We start from the raw sequence: 26,227 nt of genomic DNA, 5'->3' as shown, positions 1-26,227 counted from the left end.
TTACCTCAAATCAGTCATTTCCATTTCTATTTATAAAAATTCGGAATTTCTATTTACAGAAATTCTAATTCTTATTTCTACTTATAGTTGTAAACATTTTATCTGTAGAAATTCTAATTATAGAAATTTCTCTTAATATCAAGCTTAAACTTCAAAGACCCTGGCAGTTTTTGTTTTTTGTTTATTTGAATAAACAATAAAACAACAATTCATCTTCGAACAAACTGATGAGATGTTTGTCTTATCAATCTTAGGCAATTCATAGATTATTTTTCTCATCATGTATATGTATGGCTGAGTCGCTTTGCTGTGCACCTGAAACTATTACAACATTGTTAATCGGATATACTACAATATAAAATAAAAAGTTAAAAATAAATAAAACAGCCTGTTCATAATTTTGGAAAATATGAAATATGGTAATAATTTTCCAATAGAAACATTTCAGGTTGAAGGAAGCGATACTCCTGTATTCCTGAAGGAGTGTAGCCTCCGTGGGGCTGTGTTCATTCTACCCCCAATTCACGCCCTTCTCCATCCACCCCCTACCCTACCCCACCCCCCACACCCTCTGCCAGTTACCTCTTCAGGAAATGAGCACCATGGTGTCAAGAAGTCTGACTTAATCCAATAATTTTCCCTTTGACCATTTAAATTGTTACACTATGGATACATTAACACCTACCCGACAATGGATTTCCTCACTGACAGCTTGCTGTTTCTTATTGGACCTCTTAACATCAAGGAACTCCACCAGCGGTCGGATAGTTATTCCCTGCACAGAAAAACAAGGCGGGGAGGGGAAACTTACTGTCAACTTCAAGAATAACTTTTATTCTCCTAAACTTTGATAACTGACGAAAGATACCCTGCCCCCAAGACTTAACACAGCATATGTAACATTTTGTTACTTTTCTTCTTCCTCTCTAACAGCTGGCATATTTTCAGAGGGCCATGTCCCCAAACCTGCTACTAGAAGCAAAACAGTGGACAGGGGGCTTCCCTAGTGGCGCAGTGGTTGAGAGTCCGCCTGCTGATGCAGGGGACACGGGTTCGTGCCCCGGTCTGGGAGGATCCCACGTGCCGTGGAGCGGCTGGGCCCGTGAGCCATGGCCGCTGAGCCTGCGCATCCAGAGCCTGTGCTCTGCAGCAGGAGAGGCCACAACAGTGAGAGGCCCGCGTACCGCAAAACAAAACAAAATGAAAAAACAGTGGACAGAATGCAAGGAATTGAAAACGTAATTCTATGTAATTCTAAGAAATAGAAAAAGAAAGTAATTCTAAAAAATAATAAAGTATTATCCAGTTCAGAGGAATCACCTACTTGTATTATTCATAGAAAACATCTCAATGATTCATTCATTAATCTATTAAACAATTTTAATTGAGCTTTTATGGCATACATGTCAGCGGCTCGGGCATTTGGGACACAGGGATGGATAGTTAAGGACCTCAGTTCAAGGACTGCATAGTCTTATGAGGAGAAGGATATGCACAAAACCAGTTACAAAGTAGGTACAGGAGGAATGAGAGAGATACATAGGGAATGGGTCAAGGAAGGCTCTGCAGAAAGGGAACCCTGGATCAGAATCTTACAAGTTGTTGGAAGCAGAACCTAGCAGAGACCTAACAGGACCAGCCATGAGAAAGGACCCAGTGTGGGTTTGGGCATGTTCACAGGGCACTTGGGAAATGGAGAGAAACAAGCTATTTAGTAAGCCAGGAAGAGAAAAAAAATCCTTAATATAATAAAAAATATAAGCCAGAAATCTCTAGTAAACATCTGACTTAATAATGAAACATTAAAAGCATTTCCGTTACAAGTAGGAACAACACAAGGATACTCCCAACCTGCTGTTCCACGATGCTTGTCCTGGTCAATGAAATAGGAAGAGACAGAGGGGAAAGCATAGATACTGAAAATAGAGTGACAAGGTTTTTGTTGCTCAAGGATGACCCAGTTTTTGTCCTAAAAAATCTACAACAATCTTTTTTCATTTAAAAATAACAAGAAAGTTTAGTAAAGTGACTAAACATAAAAAGAACATACACAAATCCATCCCATATACTAATTTAAAAAAAACAGAATAAACACCTACAAAATAGCAATGAAACACACATATATAGTGAGAGAGAGAATGGGAGAGAATATATTTAATACTAGTATATACTACTATATTATATATTATACTATATGGATACTATATATATATATATATATATATATATATATATATATATATACACATACACACACATGCTTTTATACTCTCTACAGAAGTACATAATACAGTATATAATCCTATCATGAAATGTACAAAAAGCCTTTACAAAGAGAACTGTAAAATGTAATTAAAGGGTATTAAAAAGATTTGAGTTTGAAAAAGACACACACAGTTCCTAGGTGGGATGAGTTAACAATATTATGATGGCAATTTTATCTCAATGTATGTGCCATACAATTTCGATAACATATTCCAAAGGATTTTTAAGAAACGTGAATATTTAGAAGTTGAGAAAATGTTCAAAATTAATCTGGAAGAGTAAATGGAACCAGAAAAATTTAGAGAAAGGAGAATGATGGGGAACTAACAGCTCCCAAAACAAACTATCACTGTTATGTGTAAAATTATGTGATACGGGCACTAAAATAGGCCAAGGGAGGAGGGGGTGACAATGAGGGGTCCAGAAAGATCCCCAAGTTTCCCACCTGGCTGGTCGATGGCTGCCACCACTCGGCATGAAGAATTCATGACCAGGAGGGATTACTGGATTTACGGGGAGGGGTGGATATGTTGAGAGATGCTCCCTGACACGACTGGCTCCTCGCTCACCTCTCTGCATGTCTTTAAGTCTTGAAGAATGTTTCTGATAATATAAACTGTGACACACACACATTTTGTAAAGGAGGTCATTAATTTTGTTCCATCAGTCCAGCTTTGGGCATTTTTCAGCTTCACTTTCACTTTCTAAAACATGAATGATCTTGAGCAAGTTTGGCATGACGCACCTTGTGTTCTTCTTGTAGTTCAGTCTGCCACTTTGAAATAACATCGGAGGTAATGACCGTTTTCCAATCAACACACATTCTGTAATTTTTAACTTATGTAAATGAAAATAGGTGTCAACATGTGGTTTACCGTGATGGGTGATTTCACTGAGTTTCAGATTCCATGAAGCCTCCAGGTTAATAATAGCTCCAGGGAAAAAAAAATCAACAAAGTCAGTGCTATTTATAAAATGACACAACGTGTTCTGAGGATACTAAGTGTTGTTTCACATGCTTTTCTCTACCAGGTATTTATTCAGTTAATAATAAGTGAATGAATAAGTGAATGTCCTATATTTGTAAATATAGGACATAAAAGTAAAGATGGGACACGGGGCCCGCCCCAGTCACTAAGGTGATTTCTTCCACTAGACGGATAACCTAGAATAAGTAAAACAAAACTGATCTACTACAGGAAGCAAGTGTGGCCCAGCGCCCAGGTCAAGTCGAGTTTCTAAAACTACAACATAATTAAGTTTATAATTAATAAATGTATGGATGAGATGCAATGGCACGTCTCATTTAAAAATACATATTTGTACAGATGAACCTATTTGCTGGGCAGGAATAGAGACACAGACATAGAGAACGAACGTGTAGACACGGTGGGGGGGGAAGGAGGGGCGGGATGAATTGGGAGATTAGTTTTGATATAAATACACTACCATGTGTAAAATAGCTAGCTAGTGGGAAGCTGCTGTATAGTACAGGGAGCTCAGCTCGGTGCTCTGTGATGACCTAGATGGGTGGGATTGGGGGAGGGAGGTCCAAGAGGGAGGGGTATATGTATACATATAGCTGATTCACTTCATCATACAGCAGAAACTAACACAACATTGTAAAGCCACTATACTCTGATTAAAAAATTAATTAATTAAATTAAACCCCAAAAAGAAGTATTTGTTTAAACAGTTCCTTTTTAATAGTCCCCATTCTCTCTTAGAATTATTTGCAGTTGTCATGCTGTGCTCAAATGGAATTATTTGATAGGTTCTGCCTTACTTTCTCTCCCTCTCTTGGTTCGTTCTTTCCTCAATCGATCTACTTTGGAGGGAGAGTACATGGCATCCGAATGTCATATTAATAAGTTCCCCAAGCTGGATGTTATATTCTAAGAGCCTGGGTCTCTGGTTGGGGGACACAGGAAAAAAAAAAAAAAAAGGAATACCTTTGAAAATGCACCTTATTTTACCACATTGCAAAATTCCTCATTTTGGTCACCTGGGGAGCAGCCTGACAAGGCTTAGAAAAACAGCTTGTTACCATCCATGTGGGTGAAAAAATAAAGCAACCCCTTAGTTTTCCATCAAACCAATGAAAACTATATTTGCAAAGCACAAGTTAAATTTTCACCCGTTCATTTGGCCTTAGCGCAATAAACACAACACCCCCGAGTCAGGCCTGGCAGAGGGGAACTGTTACACAGCAGCCCGGGAGGAATGACAGCGAGGTAAGCTTTATTTTCTCCCTCCGCCATCTCTGCTTTCTGCCCACCCTCACCCTTCTGCTCCCAGTAAAGTGAGAAAAAAAAAGGCACTGCTGCCTGATTAAAGAAGGAGCATCTGTGGGTCTGTTCTTTTGGAAGAAAATGATTTCTTTCATTTTTGTTTTTTTGCAATTAAATTTTGCAAAAAACAAAGTGGGGGTGAGGGCAGGGGGTGGGGAACGGCTTTATATTTCTTTGCTCACTTAACAGGCAGGCAATTACCAGAAAGACTTGAAGAAACTGTTTTCATTCATTAAAAAATATTACTGTCGGGGCCTCCCTGGTGGCGCAGTGGTTGAGAGTCCGCCTGCCGATGCAGGGGATACGGGTTCGTGCCCCGGTCTGGGAGGATCCCATATGCCGCGGAGCGGCTGGGCCCGTGAGCCATGGCCGCTGGGCCTGCGCATCCGGAGCCTGTGCTCCGCAACGGGGGAGGCCACAACAGTGAGAGGCCCGCATACCGCAAAAAAAAAAAAAAAAAAAAAAAAAAAAAATATTACTGTCATTGCTATGCTATCCTAGATAAGGCTTTTTCACATTCCAAACTTGACCACAGAGATCAGAAATCTGGTTGTACACACAGTGTTTATTTTAGAATGGGGTAAATGGGATGAGAACCATAAAAGTATTCAAGGAGGAGCTTGCTACCTTGCAAGTAGGGTGAAATGCAGACTCGTCAGTTTCGGACCATGACTTAACATCACATGACAACACTAATCCATGATGGAGGCAAAAAGAGACTCCGCCCTTGGAATTCCAGTCAACCGTGCTCCTTGATGGACTTCTCCTTAACTACTCAATGAATTTCCAGAATTGTGAGGATCTGCCCTATAATTACAGGGACTAACTGAATAATTATTGGGCTCTGAAATACACTGAAAGGATTAAATTTTTCTTTCTCCTTTTATCGTTTTACTTAATGTTATAATGCAAACAGAGCAAATCATCAGGTTAAAACCTCGCATCAGGTATTGTGTTTACATACATATTTCCTCTCTACTGCCTGGGAGAGAGGTACCATGATTCAGATCTTATAGCAAAGCAAACTGAGGCTCACAGATCCTATCAAGAGCTGGGCCAGAACACTAACCCAGAACAGCCTGCTCCAATGTCTGTGCTTTCGACTGCTGGATTCTACCTTGCCTCAATCTTGAATACTATTTTAAAACACGAGAGATAGCTTATATTTTCTATATCATTACCAATCTTATTTATATGAAAATGAACGTACACGTCCAAGCAATCAGAATCGTTTACTCATTCACTATTCTCCAAGCAAGACTGTTTTCCAGGAAGATGTTAACAGCTTCATCAAGAGGCTACTTTCTCTAATTATCAACGTGATTCAAGGAACATTAAAATTCTCATTATAAATCTTAGTATCAAATAATAAGCCACGCGTCACAGGAAATTCTGCTTTAGAAGATGGTGCTAACTCAAGAGTATCAGGATGGAAGTATTAAAATATTTCCCACAAGAAATGCTAAAATAAGAGGGAAAGGCATTTTAATGTTTAATGATAGGTCCATCAACATGAAAGTTGTCATTTGGAGAAGAATGCATCGCTATTCATCAGAAGGCAAAATTGTATGCATGAATGATAATTAGTTATTTCTACTATGTTTGGAACCCACTAAGTCTCTCCTCTCACGCTCCTTTCCCTGAGTCCCCTAATAATGGATGTATTCTGGAAAAAAGAACCTTTCTGAAGGCAGCGTGTGTGTATTTGTGTGTTTGTGCATGTGTGTGTTCATTGTCTCCTAAAGACCAGAGGGGGATAGGAAATGGGAGGGAAAGAGGTCAGGTCAAGGACCCAAGTGGTAGCCGTTAGTCTCCAGTCTTTGCACACAGAGAGGGGATGGGGCAGACCACAGCGAAGGGAAAGGAACAGGAGGTGTGGGACCTCACAATTCCTCTTCCCTTGGGCGTCACAGTGCGTGTCGCAGGGTCATCCTTAAGCCTAATCAGAGCAGAAGACTGTCCACGGGGCATGCTTGCAGATGCCGAATATGGACCCCCCAAAAATCTCCACCACTGAAGGGTTTACTTGCTACGTTTACGACGCCAAACAGAGCCAACACAACTATTTTGTTTGTTGCCACTACTGTTGTTAATTTGTCACATTAAAAACTTTCTTAATCAATGTTAACTTTTTTTTTTTTTTTTTTTTTGCGGTACGCGGGCCTCTCACTGTTGCGGCCTCTCCCGTTGTGGAGCACAGGCTCCGGACGCGCAGGCTCAGCGGCCATGGCTCACGGGCCCAGCCGCTCCGCGGCATGTGGGATCTTCCTGGACTGGGGCACGAACCCGCGTCCCCTGCATCGGCAGGCGGACCCTCAACCACTGCGCCACCAGGGAAGCCCAATGTTAACTACTGACGTACACAGTGCTCATCCAAAGTGGGTGTGTAGTCTTTTAATGTGGGGAATCAAAACTTCACTTAGACCTTACGCCTGAGGTATGATTCCAAAAAGCCAAAATATGAAGAGTGTAAAAATGACACCTTATATTAACCACCTGTACGCATACATTCAACGAACAACAGTATATATTTATTGTGATATTTTTCTTTTTCCTATGTGATGTTTGTTCTGAATGCAAAAGTGCAATGTTATGTCTGTCGAATCTAATAACTAAACAACCTGAGCTTGCATTTTGCGTGTCCTCTCTGGAATTACATCTTTTTATTCAGTCTTTTTTTAACCTCATGTTACAAGGCATAGACCCATGGGGTTGGGGGTACGGGGCTGGTTTTACACTATGGATATTTGTGTAGACACAACGGCCGATAGTTTCATCTCCAAACGACCTGGTTCTTAGGTGCTCTAGACTGACATGGTTCTATTTTTGTATTTGATACTCAGATGTGACACCTTGATTTCTGAGAGCCTGGAGAAGAGTCCAGAGCATTGACCCAGGCTGGGCAGGGCTTCCTGTGGGGCATTAGGACAGGGCGGCTGGCTTGGGAAGAGGTGGAGAGTGACTCCCAGGCCTGACTTGTCCCCCTCAAGCACTCTGCCCTAGGCTGCTCCTGAGACATTAAAGCGCTCAAGGCAAAACAGATTCACTTTCTTTTTCAAATTCTTTCCCATTTGGGTTTTTACATAATACTGAGCAGAGTTTGAAAAACAATTTGTGTCATTAACGCGGGGCATTATGTTATACTATCTTCTTCACACTTAATGTATGTTTGAAAATTTTCCTTAATAAGGTTTCTAAAATGTCAAAAAAATAAAAAAAGAAGAAGAAGAACAAGCAAATGAGCAAGCACATTAGTGGTTGCCAGGGGTTGGGCGAAGGGAAGGGAGGAGAGTGACTGCCTAATGGGTATGATTTCCATTTGGGGTTACGAAAAAGTTCTGCAGTTAGATAGTCATGATGGTGGGTCAACACTGTAAATGTATTTAATGTCAATGAATTGTACCCTTTAAAACTGTTATAGTGGTAAGTTTTATGTTATGTGTATTTTACCACAATAAAAATAAACTGGGTTGAAAAAAATAAAGAATATTTGTATATGTAGAACTGAATCACTTTGCTGCACACCTGAAACTAACACAACATTGTAAATCAACTCTACCCCAATATAAAATGAAAAGTTAAAAAAAATGGATTCCCTTCACAACGCTGCCTCAGACGTGTGAGACTAGCTAATTGGATGCTTGTTCCAAGGTTCCTGCAAACACACAGTGAAAAGATGAAGGCAGGGAGTCAGCTTCTCCTCTCCACCCCTGGGGCGCCGTCTCCCTTGCGTTGAGAAACTCAAACCAACCTGGGATGTCTGAACCAATCTAGTATGTGTCCCTCTAACTGGAACTATCCCTAACCGTAACCGGGTAATACTGTCTTCTCTCTCGGGGGGGTCAGCAGAGCGCCCCGCAGTTCTGAGCTTGCCTCTGGAGTCGGGGTCCCGGGCTCACCCCCAGCCTCCATCATTCACCAGCCTCTGACCCTTCTCGCCATCTTGCCTGATCACTGCTCTGGGTCCCACACTGCCTTTCCCACTCGTACCCTTTCCTCTTAACAGTCTCTTGTCACAGCGGCCAGGGGCTCCTTTTACCAGGTAAAACACGTCACGCTTCTGCCCCAAACTTGGATGCTTCCGTTTCACCTGGAAAGGAGCCAACGTGCTGACACTGGCCCAACGGCCCCCGCTGCCCGACATGACCTAGGACTCCGGACTCTCCCTCACCTCCTCTCTCCTAAACCACACTGCCCTCCAGCGGCCACGCAGGCTATGTACACACTGCCTCCAGACCTTTGTCTTTAGTCCCATTTGCCTGGAATGTTCTTCGGCTCAGCTAATCCTTTTCCCCCTGCAAACCTTTACTCAAGTATGTTTTTCACCGTTGCCTTCCACGACTATTCCATCCAGAATTGTAACACTACTCCACCCTCACCAGGCCTGAGCCCTACAGCTTCCTACTGTCCAGCGTCTCTCACCCTCTAACAGCCTCTAATTCCCTCACTTACTCTGTTTACTTTCACTGGAATGGAAGCTTTGCAGGGTCGGGGATATTTCTGGGTTTTGTTCACTCTTGGATCCTGAGCACCCAGAGCACTGGCTGGCACACAGAGGTAATTTCTAGATGACTATCCGCAAAACAGAATCTCCTAAGGGCTGGATAATTAACTTAAAGGGGTTGATGAACTTGCAAAGTCAGGATCTCGACCTAGACACACGCCCTCCTACCACAGCTCTCCACCTCCCCATATTAAATGTGTAGTCACCCCTCCCACCGTTTCAAGGGACGCACAGCTCAGCAGTGAACCCATGTCAAAGAGCTGCTGGGAGGTCATCGCACAACCAGCGTTTAATGAGCACACTTTCTAGGTCAGAGAGGAAGACAAATGCCGAGGATTAGCAAGTACAGCTCATAAATTTCCAGAAGGGAGCTCAGCTCACACAGCTGAGTTTCCTTAAATAGTAATTCTTCTGTGTCAGCCAAGTGACCAGATTGGACTGGCTCAGGCCCCTGCCCAATCCAGTGACGTGAGGAAACACCATTTTCCCTCATGTCCTAACTACCTAAGCCTCAAGGCACCTTGGCGTCATGTAAAAGGAGTTCACGATGATCATCTGAGTGGCCTTGTTTCCTCCTGATAAAGCGAGAGACTTTGCTGGGAGGCTGAGCTCTACTCACCAGGATGAAGACAGTGAAGAATATGACCACTATGGCCGCTGTGATGAACAGCTTTTTCCGGGGAAACACGGCAGCAGGAAGGAGAAACACCAGCGCGAAGCAGATGGCCCCACGGAGCCCACCGTAGGCAATGATGAATTGGTCCTTGAAGGTCAGGGGAATCGTCCGGAACCAGTTAATGACCTGAGTCAGGACAAAGACACCTGAGAAGAAAAACAAAACCAAAGGAAACAGACTGTGTGAGGCCAGGACACAGGAACGTGGAGACGCATTTTCTGGGCTTCTGTTTCAGGGCAAAGTATTTCAGAACAGGTCCCTTTCCTACCGTCCTGCCCGCATTCCTCCTCCTAGCTCGCATCACTGGGCTCTTGGAATCAGAGACGCCAAGAGGGGTTAATTCCCCTTAAAGCAAACGCACGAAAGTACTCCGGGGAGGAAAGAGTATGTCGGGATGAGCGGAGAGGAGGAGAAACAGGAGAAGGAGAGGCCGTGGAGAGTGAGGGGGCGGAGGAAGGAGATGAGACAGACAAGAACCCAAGACGAAGAAGAGAAGTAGCAGCAGCAGCCGCAAAGGGGAGGGGCAGGAGGAAGGGCCCATCTCTCCACGCGCGACCCCCAGCGCTCACGCAGGAGACACGTGCGCATTACCCAGCGCCCTCCAGATCAGGCAGAAGGCCAGGGTGAAGCAGACGAAGGCCCAGTTCCACTCGTGGTTCCTCCCCACGGTGGACACGCCCATGAAGATGAAGATCAGGGTCTCGCTGACGCTGCTCAGCATCTTCATGAAATACTTGATGGTCGTGTAGGATTTCTGAGACACGTTTTCTTCCACGTACTTATTCATGGTCATTGCACAGGCTGTGATTCTACAAGAAGAGAGGCGGCTTCCGTGTAAACAGGACAAGGGTCCTAATCAGAACATGAGTCAGCACTTAGCTAAATGGTGGCTCCGCCCTTCCACCCGCGACTACAGCACCGTTGACTGATTTTGGTAAGTGAATGTGATTTGCATCCTTGGACACCCTACTGTCTCTGGAGGTCTTCATCGATACCCATGGCTCCAACTGCCCGGCTCTACACGGCTTTCTAGCCTGGGGATGTGGACTTCGGCATCATCAGCTATACTGCCAGTATCACAAATATAGATGAACGAGTCCATAACAAATTCAAAACCCATTATCTTCCTATAAAGCCAGTTCCATCTTCTCTATTCCTCTAGGGCCCCAAATGCTAAGCTATCCTATCACTTAAAATCCTAAGCTTGAGGGTTTCCCTGGTGGCGCAGTGGTTCAGAGTCCGCCTGCCGATGCAGCGGACGCGGGTTCACGCCCCAGTCCGGGAAGATCCCACGTGTCGCAGAGCGGCTGGGCCCGTGAGCCATGGCCGCTGAGCCTGCATGTCCGGAGCCTGTGCTCCGCAACGGGAGAGGCCGCAACAGTGAGAGGCCCGCGTACCGCAAAAAAAAAAAAAAAAAAAAAAAAAAAAAATCCTAAGCTTGAAACTATGGTCACACTGGAATTCTCTCTGCATCTCCTTGCTGTCCCCCTCACCATCTTACTGCTCACCAGTTGTTTTCTAACCCTCATCCTGGATCTCTTGGACCCACCCACTCTTTTTTACCCCGATGCCTTAGTTCCGGGTCTCATTTCTACTTATCTACGATATCCACTTCTGGGAAATTCAAAACATATTCACAGGCTCTGAAAATTCCTAGTGGAAAGAAACGGTTTTGCTTGTTTTCCCAGCACTTCCAAAACTCTGGGACCACAGAGGTCTTCGTGTCCCTTTCCCTTGACATCTATTTTTTTTTTAACTTTTATTTTATATTGGACATAGTTGATTAACAATGTTGTGTTAGTTTCAGGTGTACAGAAAACTGATTCAGTTATACATACATATGTATCTATTCTTTTTCAAATTCTCTTCCCATTTAGGTTGTTATAGAATATTGAGCAGAGTTCCCTGTGCTATACAGTAGGTCCTTGTTGGTTATCTATTTTAAATATAGTAGTGTGTGAGCTTCCCTGGTGGTGCAGTGGTTAGGAATCCGCCTGCCACTGCAGGGGACACGGGTTCGAGCCCTGGTCCGGGAAGATCCCATATGCCGCAGAGCAGCTAAGCCCATGCACCACAACTACTGAGCCTGCGCTCTAGAGCCCACAAGCCACAACTACTGAGCCCACGTGCCACAACTACTGAAGCCCGTGCACCTAGAGCCCGTGCTCCTCAACAGAAGCCACTGCAATGAGAAGCCCGTGCACCGCAACGAAGAGTAGCGCCCACTTGCTGCAACTAGAGAAAAGTCCGTGAGCAGCAACGAAGACCCAAGGCAGCCGAAAATAAATAAATAAATTTAGTTTAAAAATAAATAAATATAGTAGTATGTACATGTCAATCCCAAACTCCCTAACTATCCCTTCCCCCACCTTTCCCCGCTGATAGCCATAAGTTCCTTCTCTAAGTCTGAGTCTGTTTCTGTTTTGTCAATAAATTCATTTGTATCATTTTTTTCAGATTCCGCATATAAGCGATATCGTACGATAGTTGTCCTTTTCTGGCTGACTTCATTCAGTATGATAATCTCTAGGTCCATTCACGTTGCTGCAAATGGCATTATTTCATTCTTTTTGATGGCTGGGTAATATTCCATTGTCTACATGTACCACATCTGTTATAATACCACCTCTCTGCACAGTCTGGGGAAGGAAGGGCTCAGGATGCAGCCCAGACTCCTAGGTTGGGTGCCCGAAGCTCTGCACACTCTCCCCTCAGTGACAATTCCAGGTCCCCCGACCCCCGACCCTCTCTCCATTGAGCACCCAGCACATGCTCAATGGTCTGTAATTTCCCAAAGGGGCCCTGCTTTGTGCTGTCTTCTTGGCTGGAATGTACCCCTGGCCAACTCAAAGGCCACCCACAGGGGGAAATTTAGTATGAGCTGGGTGATAGCTCATACCAGCCTCCATCTAAGGAGACACAGTTACTAGAAATTACCAAAAAGGCATCATTATCCAAGGGTGCTGTAGAATGAAACAGGACAGAATCTGAGTGAGCTGCCCGCCTTCCACTGAGTGATAACTGCGCCATGAGCTAATCGCTGGTCATGATCTGTGAAGTTTCCCACCTTCTCAGAGCTCTAGAGCTGCAATGACCCTACGAGCTTCCCCCATCTCCCTTACCCTGAGATGTCTGAGGTTTTACCAAAATCTTCCTACTCTAAGCATAAGGATAAGTAGAAGAATGAAAAGCTAAGGGCCTTCTGAGTTGAGACCTAAACAGGTAACCACGAACATATCTCATTGTAAGGAACCTACCTGTTCCTTCCACAGAAAACATGTATATCTATTCTGTGCCACCTATGAAAACAAAACAAAGACCCCACCAAGCCAAGGACCATGCATTTAGCCTCAACGTCCCGGCCCACAGAATGAGCAGGTATTTCTTTCAGATTTATATGAGTGAGGAATGCATAATTCCTGTGACTCCCCAAACAAAGAGAACCTTATTAAATGGGCCAGTAAAATGCAGCAGCACAAACACACAGCAAAGCCTGTGAAGAGCTGAGGGCTTATCCAGTAAGAGTCCATGTCTACAGAGCCTCCACTCTGCCAGGGATGGTGCAAACGCTTTGTATGAGTTATGTCAGTAAACCTCCTTACAAGCCTCTGAGGCAAGTTCTGTCATAGTTCCCATTTTACGGATGAGAGAACAAAGGCAGACAGAGGTCCAGTGACTCAAGGTCACACAACGAATTGATGGTGGTGCCAGGATTTTAACCCAGGCAGCCTGACTCAAAGCCAGCGCTGTTAGGGACCTAAGTCTCGCTTTCTGAGCGCTCAGTGAGCTCGATTGTCCCTGATGAAAGTGAGGTCCTCCTCCCCTGCCAGGCCCATGTGCATCCGTTCCCAAGCACAAGCCTCTTTCACTGGTTTCCTACGGTGGTGGTATTAGCAGATACTTAGTGGCTTCACAATAACACAGGTTTATCATCACCTTACACTTCCAGAGGTCGTAAGTCCAAAATCATTTCCATTCTCTTCTTGATCTGGGGCTAACGTCAAGGTGCCGACAGGACTGTGTCACTTCAGGAGGCTCTAGGGGAGAATCAGTTCCTTGCCTTTTCTGCTTTCTGGAGGCTGCTCACCTCCCGTGGCTCGTGGCCACGTCATGCCGACCTCTGCCTGCCTGGTCCCATCTCCCCTGACTCTGACCCTCCTGCCTTCCTCTCATAAGGACCCTTGTGATTTCATCCAGCCCACCCGGATAATCCACTGTTCTCTCCCCATCTCAAGACCCTAACTTGATCACATTGGCAAAGTCCCCTCTGCCGTGCAGGGTAACATATCCCCAGGTCCTGGGGACTTAGACCTTTGGGGGCCATCGCGCAGCCACAGTGTTGTTGGCATTCATCTCCCTTGTGTGGTGGTCACGACCAAGGGCACGTCCCCCGTGGGCCTGGTGACCGAAGCTAGCAGGAGCTCTGTCACACTGGCCTGACGTGAAAGCCTGGACCCTCCCCCAGCACAGCGGGCAGTAGACACTGCGGACCAGAGTGGCAGGTGGCATCGCTGCCAGCACCACCTGAATACAAACCACTCATTAACGGCATTTCTCAACATTTTCATCTTACATATTTTGGCTCAATTTTTTTAATCAGACTTTAAGAAGTAAAAGTTGCCCAATACTAAGTAATGAGGGCAAAAGCCAAAAGAATCTGAATCATACTACGTTTTATGAAGAAAAGACACATACACAGCAGCACACACCAATGAACCTTTCTTAAATGTTGCCAAGTTGAAAGTCTGTAACAAAACCAATAAGGGCCATCACTCTTTCTTGGATTCTCTTACCTCATGCAAAAGATGCGTTAAAATGGTTTGACTAGTAGGCATTTTAACTTAAAGACAGACATGGAGAATGATAAACACCAAAGTATGTACCACCCAGCTTTTTCCAATCACTTTTACTTTTAACAATAAAGCATCGGCTATAGAGTTGAAACCCCTACATTTCTCATAGCAACCCTATTTCCCTCTGTCCCTCTTGGATTTGGATTTTTTGTTTATCATTCAAAAAGTGATTGTTAAAAGGCTAAAGAAAGTTGTTTTTGTGTATGTGCTAATTATTTCCCTCTGAGATCACGTTCACATCATTCACAGGGAAAGATACAAACCCTACAGGCAAAGTACAGTCTTCAGGGCTTCCCTGGTGGTGCAGTGGTTGGGGGTCTGCCTGCCGATGCAGGGGACGCGGGTTCGTGCCCCGGGAAGATCCCACATGCCGCGGAGCAGCTGGGCCCGTGAGCCATGGCCGCTGAGCCTGCGCGTCCGGAGCCTGTGCTCCGCAACAGGAGAGGCCACAACAGTGAGAGGCCCGCATACCGCAAAAAAAAAAAAAAAAAAAAAGTAATCTTCAGCTCATTAAATGAGCAATTAAACAAAAATTTCTATTCAGAAATTATTGAAAACTATAGCTTTGATGTAGGAATAAAAAAATACATGAATTATACATGAATGTTCACGGGATCATTTTCCATTGCTTTGTATCCTTAACATGACACCAGAGTGATACTCCTGTCTGCCAGACACCTCCCTGTAACTCAACACCACCTCTGAACAGCACAGGTGCGATCCTCCGGGGGAAAAACACCCTCAGCAGGTACCAGAGGCCCCAGAGCCCGGCAATGCCCTGTTCAGGAAATGTGTGTGTCTATGAGGTGGATGCACAGTACAGGCTGGTGACGAATGTTTCAAAGGTCGCGTTCTGGTCCGTCACGTACAGCTCAGTGCACACAGCCTCTCAAGCAAAGGCCAGGAGGTATTTCATTGCAAAGAGGGGTCTTTTTTGCTGTAGGATGCTCTAACCTACCTCAAAGCACCTCACCTTCAGTAACATCCTATGTACACAAAACTACAAATGAGTTAGTCTCCCTTCACTTAGGGAGGTACACACAATAATACAGTCTCCCTGGAAGAGAGAAGAATAAAACCTTCCTGCGCCTTTCCTGGATCATCACCTATAGCTGATAGTATTAACCATCACCATAAGTTTGACTCTCCTTCATTTCTCTAAAAGAATTATGAGACGCTTCTAGAGCTGGGGAATGATGCAGACTGGCGCCTTACTGGGTTTGGAGCTCGTGGCCAGGAGTGCCTTGGGTAGGAGGTCACGTCATAGCAAATCCCAGTAGCGCTGAAGCACGTACAGAGAGGGAAGATTTCTTTCTCCACCAAAGAGAACTCATGAAACTTTCACACCTGAAGTCCACAGCCTCTCGCCCTCATTCTGAACACCAGCGTGATAATATCCACACCAAAATAATAACCAAAATAATGCGTGACATTTTAGAAAACTCTAGTTGAATTTCTTAACTCTAAAGCTCCTTCAAACATAAAACTATTGGCCTTCAGTATTCCCAGTCTGACCTTACTTTTATCAGCTCACGTCATTGAATCATCTTTCTCCCCGCTTTCCATGTAGGTCTCTCTGTCCTAATCTTCCAATTTAGTTCATATGATCAGGAATAACAACTGAACATCAATCAATATCTTCTCAGCATCTACTCTGGGTCAAGTTCTGGGCTGGGATCTAGGAAGATGGAAGCAAAGAGGCAGCTTCTACTTTCAAGAGTTCGTGGTCTAAGAGGAGAAAGACTCGTGGAAAGGTCATTGTAACACAGCATGGCAAGTGCCAGAAACGGAGAAGGGGAAGGATGCTTTGGGAGCACAGGAAAGGAAATCATTGCTTCTGCCACAAAAGAGGGGACATTTGAGCAGAATCTTCATGGGTAAGTGAGAGCTCCCCGAGCAGGAAGAAGAGGGAAATGATCCAGAAAAAGAAGAGGACACATTCAGAGCCATGAAAGAAATGAACCGGTGGGTATATTCAGGGACCTGCAGAATTGACTCTGCTGCAGGGGAGAGAGAGGAGTAGAAGGTTAACAGGTGAGAACATGGAAGTTAGGGGCCAGGTAATGACATGTGACATAACTCTTACATGTTATGCTTAGAAGCCTATTGTATAGGCTGGTGGGGAAAATGAGAGATTATATCTTCCACCATGTAATTCGTGTTTATCTCCCCAAACCAACTGGAAGCTTCATGGGAGAAAAAGTGTCATCAGTGCTTTTCACAGTGCCTGGCACCTCATTAGTGTGTTTTGAATCGATGATGACATGGATCCAAGGATGGATTATTCATCGCAACGGTGGTGTGTCATGGACAGATTTGCATTTTAGAAAGAGAACTCTGAAGGACATGTGGAGGACAGATCTGGAGGGCAAAGACCTAGAGCTTGGAGTCCAGTTGTTTCCCACAGTGGTTTTTCGTTTGTTTTTCAAAATCCACTGCAGCACCTGGCCCGTATAACCTCCCAAAAAAGGTCTATGTTTGGACAGGTGTTAGGTTCCATTCCGTGGGACCACGTGGAGGTAAGGTTCATATAGAATTCACTGGGGCCCTCTGCTTTGTTATTATCTTGCCTCACATGGTGCTTTAACATAAATGTAGGGTGATTATCACCAGTTTAGAGACAGAGAAGCTAAAGCACTATAATTAGCGGTTTTTATATTCACCGGCAATTGAGGTTTTCTTCATCACTGTATCACTCTCAATGCAGCATACAAAAAATTCAGGCCAGCTAATACTGTCTCAACGGTCTTCTGGGGGGGAAACAGACTTTCTATTCAGATAATCTGTCATTGGACTATTTTCTGAATAGAAAATTCCAACAAACACTTTTTTCTATAGTACTCCACCAGGCCACCCTGGCCGACAATGAATCGATGTTCTCTTCCATGGATGTTCACTTCCTTTCCACCAGAACCCACACTCTGCGAAGGCAGGGGCTACCCTTCTTCCACAGGTAGCAGGGCTCCCTGCATGCAGCGGTACCAAGCATATGTTTGCCTGATGCTGGCTGAGTCTAGCTTAATGGAGATCCACAGCCCTTCACTAGGCGGTCGGCATCTGTAGAACCAAAGGGAACGGCATCCATAAGGATGGCGGGCGGTGAAGGCAGATTTCTGGTTGTGAAGATAAAACATACACATACCTTGTCTGTGTTCACTTACATATGGTGTAGCCATGACTCGGTTAATTCCGTTTATAAATACTAGTACTGTTATTTTTTTGAAGAGTGGTCAATTCTCTAATTTCGATTCCCACGTTAGACCTGTTCTGTAAACTGAACTGTGAAGAATTAGAACTGAGCTGACAGAAAGAATGTTGCAAAATTCTTTCATGCCTACTCCATGCCTGTGTGTGATCTTAAAAAGTATGGATTCAGTGGCAGGAAAATACAGCCCAAATAACAGTTGCATATTCCCCATAAAGACTTTGCCAAACATAAAAGCATACGCTACTAATCAGTGCCAAGCATTAGCAAAGATGAAGAACAATTAAAAAGCTTTCTCTGTATTGATTAAAGCCAGGTCTGTGGTGACTCAGGGTACACTGTATGTTCTCAGAATAAAGTACTCACTCATGTGAGGTAAATTAATTATTCCAGGGCACGAATTTACTATACAATGCACTGCCTCTTCCAAGAAACCTGACAACCAAGAGAAAGTGAGTTTGACATATGAGAAATTTTTTTAAAAAATTCTTTTTCAAAGAAATATCCAACCACCAAAACTGAACAACCTTTCTTAAAATATCAAAATGAAATAAATTCAAACAATTATAGATGCCTGATTATTCATGCAGTCTTGCCCATTTCATGGATTTTCCACATCTTGTGTTTTTTTTCTACTTTAGATGCTTTCAATTCAACTACTGTTTATAGTTCATTCCCTGTTCCTAAAGCAAGCATGGTTTTGTGGAAAGAACATATAAGAGATCACAGCTCAGGGTCAAAAGTGTGATGAAACACAAGGCATCAAGACACCCACGGCATCCACTGACTCTAGTTGGGGACTGTTAACAAAGGCATGAGAGGCAGGAAGACTGGACCAAGATCTTGATGATGGAATTAAAGTTTTCCAGCTGGGGCTTCCCTGGTGGCGCAGTGATTGAGAGTCCGCCTGCCGATGCAGGGGATGCGGGTTCGTGCCCTGGTCTGGGAGGATCCCACATGCCACGGAGCGGCTGGGCCCATGAGCCATGGCCGCTGAGCCTGCGCGCCCGGAGCCTGTGCTCCGCAACGGGGGAGGCCACAACAGTGAGAGGCCCGCGCACTGCAAAAAAAAAAAAAAAAGTCTTCCAGCTGGAGAATGCCTGGTGGGCATTGGGGGTGGGCTGCAGGTGGGACCTGGTTATGAGAAACAGCCATGCAACAACCCCACACCAATGAGCATGCAGGGTGTTCTCAGGATTCGACAGCAGCACCAGGACCGTCAGCGGAAGTTGTTCTGTTCTGGAAGCTCTCGCTGCTCCTCACACAAGTGGCAGAGCAGTATTTCTCAAAGTACGGTTTGTGGACCACGTGATCGTGAGAAGTCCGTGGAAAAACGCAAATGCCAAGGCTCCCTCTCAGACCTATGGACTCAGAATCTCTGGCGGGGGCCTAGGATTCTGTATCTGTAACAACCCTTCCAGGTGATTCCTAAATACATCCAAATTTGTGGAAACCAAGGGAGCACAGGCAGACAGTTCAGAGGGGGATGAATGAATGAGAAAAAGAGCTGACATTTGAAACCTGTTATTTAAAGATTTACTGGGGAGTCAAAAGAAGGGCTAACATGAGATTTGAGGACTAGTGTGGAGTTCATTACACTTTCCCACCTATTTTCCCTTCCCTTCCCTTCTTTCAAATTCCATTACTTGTACGTCCCCACCGTCTCTTGCCTGGACTAGTGCACAGGTGCCTTCACCCTGCTGCCAGCCGCACGTCCCCACCCTCCTGCCCAGACAGATTGCTCAGCCCTGGGGCATCCAGTGAGCCTGACGCCATGCCCTCCAGCTTCCACCCCAGAGTACTATTCAAATATTATCAGTGTCATACGGGATGGTGTAGAAGGGTTTAGAAGCTCTCCAATCACGTATTCACTAGAAAGCAGAAATAAAGGGTGTCACCTCCCTGCTTATTACAGTTTCCAAAGGCTCCTGATTGTCTACAGAACAAGACAGGTCAAGACTAGGCATCTGCTAGGGGTTGGGGGAGGGATAGACCGGGAGTTTGGGATTAGCAGATGCAAACTATTATATATAGGATGAATAAACCACAAGGTCCTACTCTATAGTACAGGGAACTCTCTTCAATATCCTGTGATAAACCATAATGGAAAAGAATATGAAAAAGAATATATATATATATATATATGTATAACTGAGTCACTTTGCTGTACAGCAGAAATTAACATGACATTGTAAATCAACTATACTTCAATAAAATTAAAAAAAAAAAAAAAGACTAGGTATCTGCCTCTCTCATCACCCTCGACTCAGTTCTTGGATGTAGCCCAGCAATTCACCTGCGAGGCTTCTGCCTCTACCCAGAATGCCCTTCTCTCCATCACTAGGGCTTCAACCCGGGGGGGTCACCAGCCCCACATCCACTGTATCATTTATATGCTTTATTATCAAGGACCGAGTTTTCCTTGACTTGTAGTCAACACAGATGGGGATGGCCATCTCCCCCCAAGTAAATTTATGTTCACTGCTTTCTTCTGCAAAGAGACTATTTCTTAAACCATAGGGCAGGTCATGTGACACAGTCTGATCCAATCACGGTTCTCCAAGTCCCTGGGCCAATCACAGTCCTTCCTTTGAAATTTCTTCTAACCGGGGCTGGCAGGGTAGATCTCTCTTTATAGGGACGAGGTTTGTAGAGATATAGAACCCAATTTGTCTGTGACCTTTGTTTCGATGAGAAAGAAGTCATCACATAGAGGAAGACAAAGTTGAGAGAGAAAGATGGCCCAGGTGACATGGGAGTCCCTGGTCCCATCAGCCCAAGGCCAGATCTACAAGAATTTATTTATATGAGCCAACACATTCCCCCTTTATGGTGGAGCCTGGTTTGATCTGGGTTTCCCCTACTAACCCAGAGGCTCCCTCTATTACCTGAGCTGGGCTCCTGGTTACAGAGACCCCAGGTGACTCAAGTTATACAGCTGGGGGTTAGCTGTGAGAGTGCAGTGGGAAGACAGACTCATGGCCCCCCGGGCCTGGGAACACTGAAGATGTCAGACCATGTGCGGTTGCGGGGAGGGGAAAGAGGCAGCAGAGAGGGAGGGCATACGAAGAGAGACGCTCGAGCATCAGAACGCTTACAGAGCCTCCTGGCCAGGAGACCAAGCGAGGAAGGCTTGGGGTTCACACCAGGCTGGCTTCCTCCGCTGAGCAGGGAACACCCACACCAAGGGGGGTTCCATCAAGGTCAAGGGGCAACAGGTTTTCCTTTGGGCAACTATCTGTTCTTGGAAGAGCAAAGCTTGACACCCGCCCATAGCTGAATTCCCTGGTCTAATGCCCTCATGAAAGGAACAGAAATGTGATCTTAGTCGCGTGTCCAAAACTGTCATGCTCAGAAGTGCGAGCTGGGTGGTCACTGTACACTGTGTCTCACTATCAGTTTTCTGAAAATGTTTTTATTAAAACAGAAAAGGGAATTATTCTCGGAAATTATACCATATTTACATTTCTGTTTATAATCCTATTTTGCACCTTGGCCTACCTATTACTAGAAAATAACTTGAGCCTTATTATTGCTTAGCCTTCAGAGTCTGAAAGACGAAAATGCCACTTTAAATTGTAAGCTCTAGACCAAGAGCAATGTAGTGATGACTTGATCATCAAATCATTTTCTACAGTATACTTGAAACACAGGCCAGTAGTAATATAATCATTTTCAGATAAAGACAAAGACCAGTCAAGAAACAGTCAGAAAAGCAAAGTGATGGCAGAACCAAACAGCAAAAACTAATGGTGAGCTCTATGGAGCAAAGCTAACAGAGATATGATACAAGCCACATATGTAATCTTCAATTTCCTAATAGTCATGGTTAAAAATGTAAAAAGATGCTGGTGAAGGCAACTTTCATAATATGTTTACTTAATGCAACAGATCTAATACGCTGTCATTTCAACATGCAAGCAATATAAAACACATTCATGAGATATTCTACAATCTCTTCCTACTAAATCTTAAAAATCTGATGTCTATTTTACACTTAGAACACACCTCAAGTTAGACTGGCCACATTTTAAGTGCTCAAAAGCCACATGTAGCACATGACCACAACAGTGGACTACACTCAGGAAAACAAAAAAAGTGGCAGTCCACCGGTTTTGTTCCTCCTTCAAAAAACCAAGCAAATACTGGAGTTTACCAGCTGAATCTATTTCATTAAAAGTTTAAACCATCAAAATAAATGAAAATAAGTTCCCGAATCATTTACACTAATCTGGGCAAATACTGTGTCATCTCACGTATCTGGAATCTAAAAAAAGCAAAGTCACAGAAACAGAGAGTCAATTGGTGGTTGCCAGGGGCTTGCAGCGGTTGTACGGGAAACAGGTAACAGTGGTCACAGGCTACAAACTTCCAATTATAAGATGAATAAGTTCTGGGATCTAAGGGGCAGTATGGTGACTGGAAAATCCTGTGATGGTACATTTGATAGTACAGGCAGTTAACAATACTGTATTGTGTACTTGAAGGTTCTGACCACACACACACAAAGAAGGTCAGCTACGTGAGGTGAAGAACGTGTCAGCTAACTTTATGGCGGTGATCCTTTTGCAATATACATATATTATCTAATCATCACGTTTCTACGCCTTAAACTTACACAATGACGTGTGTCAATCACATCTCAATAAAGCTAGGGGGAAAAAAAGGGTTATAATTTCAAATTCCTTCCTGCCTTTTCTAGTTTTGCCCTGCAGGTGAGGCAAAATTATACAAAAGAAAACAAAAGATAGGTGAGTCACCATTAAAAATATAATACAGTTTTCTTTGTTTCTTTTTCACTTTTTTCCTGAATGTGTCCAGAAAATTAAGGGAGATATGGTTTTTCTTTTTTCTATTGTTTAACTAGTTTCCTGCCTCAGTTTACTATCTTCCTCCCGTACCCACTGCCCCCGTGCCATTTAGTGTTTGAGGTGGCCATATAAGGGTTTTTTAAAATATTTTATTTTGGCAGTTTTGAAATACATACTGTTCTTCCACTTTTATAGGTCTGTTATTTTACAATTTGCTTCAACTTAAATAGAACTGAATTGGTCACTGTAAAAACTCATTCTTTTTGTTTTTGTTTTTGTTTTTTTGCTGCACCACGCAGCACACGGGGTGCAGGATCTTAGTTCCCCAACCAGGGATCGAACCTGGGCCCCCTGCAGTGGAAGCACAGAGTCTTAACCACCAGATCACCAGGGAAGTCCCCATATAAGATTTTAAAGAGGTCAGTTCTGACCAGTCAGAGCTATCAGTGAAGGCATACAGCATCATCAAAAACAAAGCTTTTATTTGCCAAGACAATATAAGGTACAAAGAGACAGTGAACAGAGCACGAGACCCAGAGCCATAGATGGAAGCCTGTGTTATGGTCCCCTCTCTCCTTTCCCTCCAAACTCTACCTCCCTGCTGTTCTACGTGATGTGCAGGCATGCACAGACACCCCCCAGCACCTGGACTTAGCCCTGGTCTAAAGCATCCTCTCCTCCTGTCCTGCTCCAAGAGCCCCAGCTGGCCTGCAGTGAAGCCAATAGCTACTCTGCATGCTGGCTGCAGGATTAAGCCAATTCTTATGCAACTGACTCAGTCTTTAATAGCCATTTCTTCTAAAAGAAAAAATTTTTTTTGTTTCAGGGGAAGATGTAGGTGTTAGGTTAGGGGTGAATTTGAAGTTTAAAGCTCCAACTAGAAATAAGATGATGTGGCCTGCTCGCTCTCTGTTTTTTCAGGCTTTAAGACTAATTCGATTTACATGGAGGCCAGGCCAGAGACTAGGTGATAACTGATGACTTGTGTGCAGACTAGCATTTATCCAGGTTGTGTTATCCAGATTGTTTGTTAAAGCTCCAGGTCTCCTTCTTACACGGAGAAAAACATCCAGGAAACATGAGAAAAGGCTAGGGAAAATTAATAAAAGATACCTGTCTTACACTCAAAATAAACAAATGATCAAACATGATGCTTTGGATCATGTTTTATGAATGTCTTGAAACGTCACGTGCTCTTTTCTTTTCCCCCATATTTTGAGAAGACCAGTAGACGTGAACTAGTCATTCTGGCCTGTAGCGCTCTGGTTTCCTATGACTGTATCTTGAAGAGATGGTCTTCTAACAACTACAACTGGTGGGCAAACCAGGAGCAACCAGAAGAAGAAGCTACAAAATGGCCAGCAAAAGCATGCTTTCTTATTGTTCTCACAGCTTGCAATAGACGACAATCACCAATTCATACAAAGGAAAACAGGAAAGAAAGGGAACCTGATCTTCACAGCTTCAGCAGTGACCTCTTCCGTCCAGCGAGGTCAGCCCGGCTCCTGCTCCTTTATCCCTGAGCCTATCATTCTGGAAATTCCTGTTAAAGTCTCATTTTTAAAATGTCATTGAAAGTGCTTGTTTTTATTGTTAGAGTGGATACTGGGACATATCCTGGACGGGCCTGTTAACGGGAGACCCAGGGCCCAGGCCTCACCCTACAGCCATGGTTTTTGCCCACCAGGGGCCTCACTTTGCTCATTCATAAGATGGAACTGGTAATTACCATTTCCTACTTTCTTTGCAATAATGCTGCTAGAATAATTGAAACAGCAAACCGAAAATATTTTAAGTGCCCTCTAGAGAAGAAAGACTAAGGAATTATCAACCCATGAAAACAAAACTAAAGAATATTGGGTGCCTGCTGTCCTATCAGAAGGAGGACTTGGCCATTTTTTTTTAAATTTGTAGAGCACAGCAAAGAGATATCAGTATTTCCCGGCAGGCTGCCAGCTGTTGTGGGGACCAAGCATCTCCCTCTTCAGGACGGTGGGTTTTCGGCATCCCATGACTGGATCCCAGGGCAATGTACAAGGTGAGGACCAGAAAGGTGCCTGATGCCCACAAGGGGGAAAAGAGTTCCAGCTCAGTTCATGTCGGTGTGGATCTGAAGTTAGGAATCCCTTAGGCATCTGTTAGTGTCCTTGGGTAAGGGGGATGATGGGAATCATTCTTGTTTTATCTCTGCGCAGTTTTCTGAACATAAAGTTCAAAACACGTGAGCCAAGACACAAATTTCTAAAATCAATGCTATGAGTCCCCTCTCCAACCCCAACTATAGAGCTGTGATACTCGAAGGGTCCAGTGCTACTGAGACATGAGGGGTCTTGTTTAAGAGACTAGAAACTTTCCCTTAACTTTAGCTCTAGAGCTGTGGAAACGCACTCTGACGCACACACATGCACACATACACACTTTCCCTACTACAACAACTTATCCCAGTACAGAAATGAGCAGAAAGATATTAGAAAATTAGAAAACAGGAACTTTCATCTACCCCCTAGTGTTTGAAGCTAAAACTCTCCTGAACACACAGGAACACGTGGACACAAATAATTCCTTAACGTTAAATTAAGAACTGAAGTATTAGGAGAGGCCACAAAGGGGAAAGAAAACCTAAGACTGTCCAGAAGTCAGCTCTCCAAACAGCTTCTAAGACAAAGAATGAGAAGACAGATGGAACTCCACCTCCTATTAATTTACTTGTTGTCAGTGAAGATCATATGAGATCACAAGTTCATGACAAAAAACCAACAGCAGTGACAGTAGGCTTTGTGGATGCCAAGATACACTGCTTCCAACATCTTTCCAAAGAAATCAAAATGCTGGAATCCTGCCCAGTGCTTTCCTACCTACGACTAACACAACACTGTAAAGCAACTATACGCTAATAAAATTTTTTCTTAAATTTACATAGAGTAAAATTCACTTTTCTTTGGTATAGAGTTCTGTGAAGTGAGATAAATGCACACAGTTGTAGAACCTTCACTACAATCAAGATATAGAACAGTTTTAAATTCTCATAAATGCTCTTTAAATTCCCACAAATTCTCCCATTCTGCCCCCTCCTAGTCAACCCTTCTCTTCATGTCCATCCTCTGGAAATCACTTACCTGCTTTGTCTCTATAGTTCTGCCATTCGCAAAACATCTTATAACTGGAATCACACTGAATTTATCCTTTGGAATCTGAGTTCTCTCACTTAGCAATATATATCTGAGATTTATCCATGTTGTTGCATATGTTAATAGTTCATTACTTTTTATGGCTGAGTGGGATTCCATTGTACACATGTACCATAATTAATTTATTCATTCACCAGATGAAAGACATCTGAGTTGTTTCTAGGTTTTGGTGATTATGAATAAAGCTGCTGTAAACATTCACACACACACACAAAAAAGACACTGCATTTTGAACCCAGACCCATCTTCTGCTCTACAGAAAGATGTTTCTTCTTCATCAGACTTTTGTATCAACTACCTGCTCATTACATGATCTTATTCTAAGACAGGCTGCCCAAGAGTCCACCCAAGACAAAGTTGAAGCACAGGGGCATCGGAAAGGCATTAAGAAGAGGAAGGAAGAAGGCGAGAGGGATGGAGAAGCGGGAGAGAGG

The 26,227-nt window shown here is 44.0% G+C and overlaps 1 protein-coding gene across 1 annotated transcript in view; it reads right to left on the bottom strand.

Annotated features, from left to right (window-relative positions):
- Positions 1–26,227, bottom strand: part of SLC9A2 (solute carrier family 9 member A2) — a gene marked incomplete at both ends in the record, with an annotated part of 85,611 nt that overhangs the window by 15,258 nt on the left and 44,126 nt on the right. The window contains 3 exons of the mRNA XM_082642679.1: positions 665–775; positions 9,680–9,882; positions 10,328–10,545. Coding sequence (XP_082498805.1) covers positions 665–775; positions 9,680–9,882; positions 10,328–10,545 — 532 coding nt within the window. The remainder of the gene's footprint in view (positions 1–664; positions 776–9,679; positions 9,883–10,327; positions 10,546–26,227) is intronic.

This window comes from Mesoplodon mirus (assembly GCF_964341445.2).
Source record: "Mesoplodon mirus genome assembly, chromosome: 14".
NCBI lineage: Eukaryota > Metazoa > Chordata > Mammalia > Artiodactyla > Ziphiidae > Mesoplodon > Mesoplodon mirus.
This window is presented reverse-complemented; position numbering and strand designations above follow the sequence as displayed.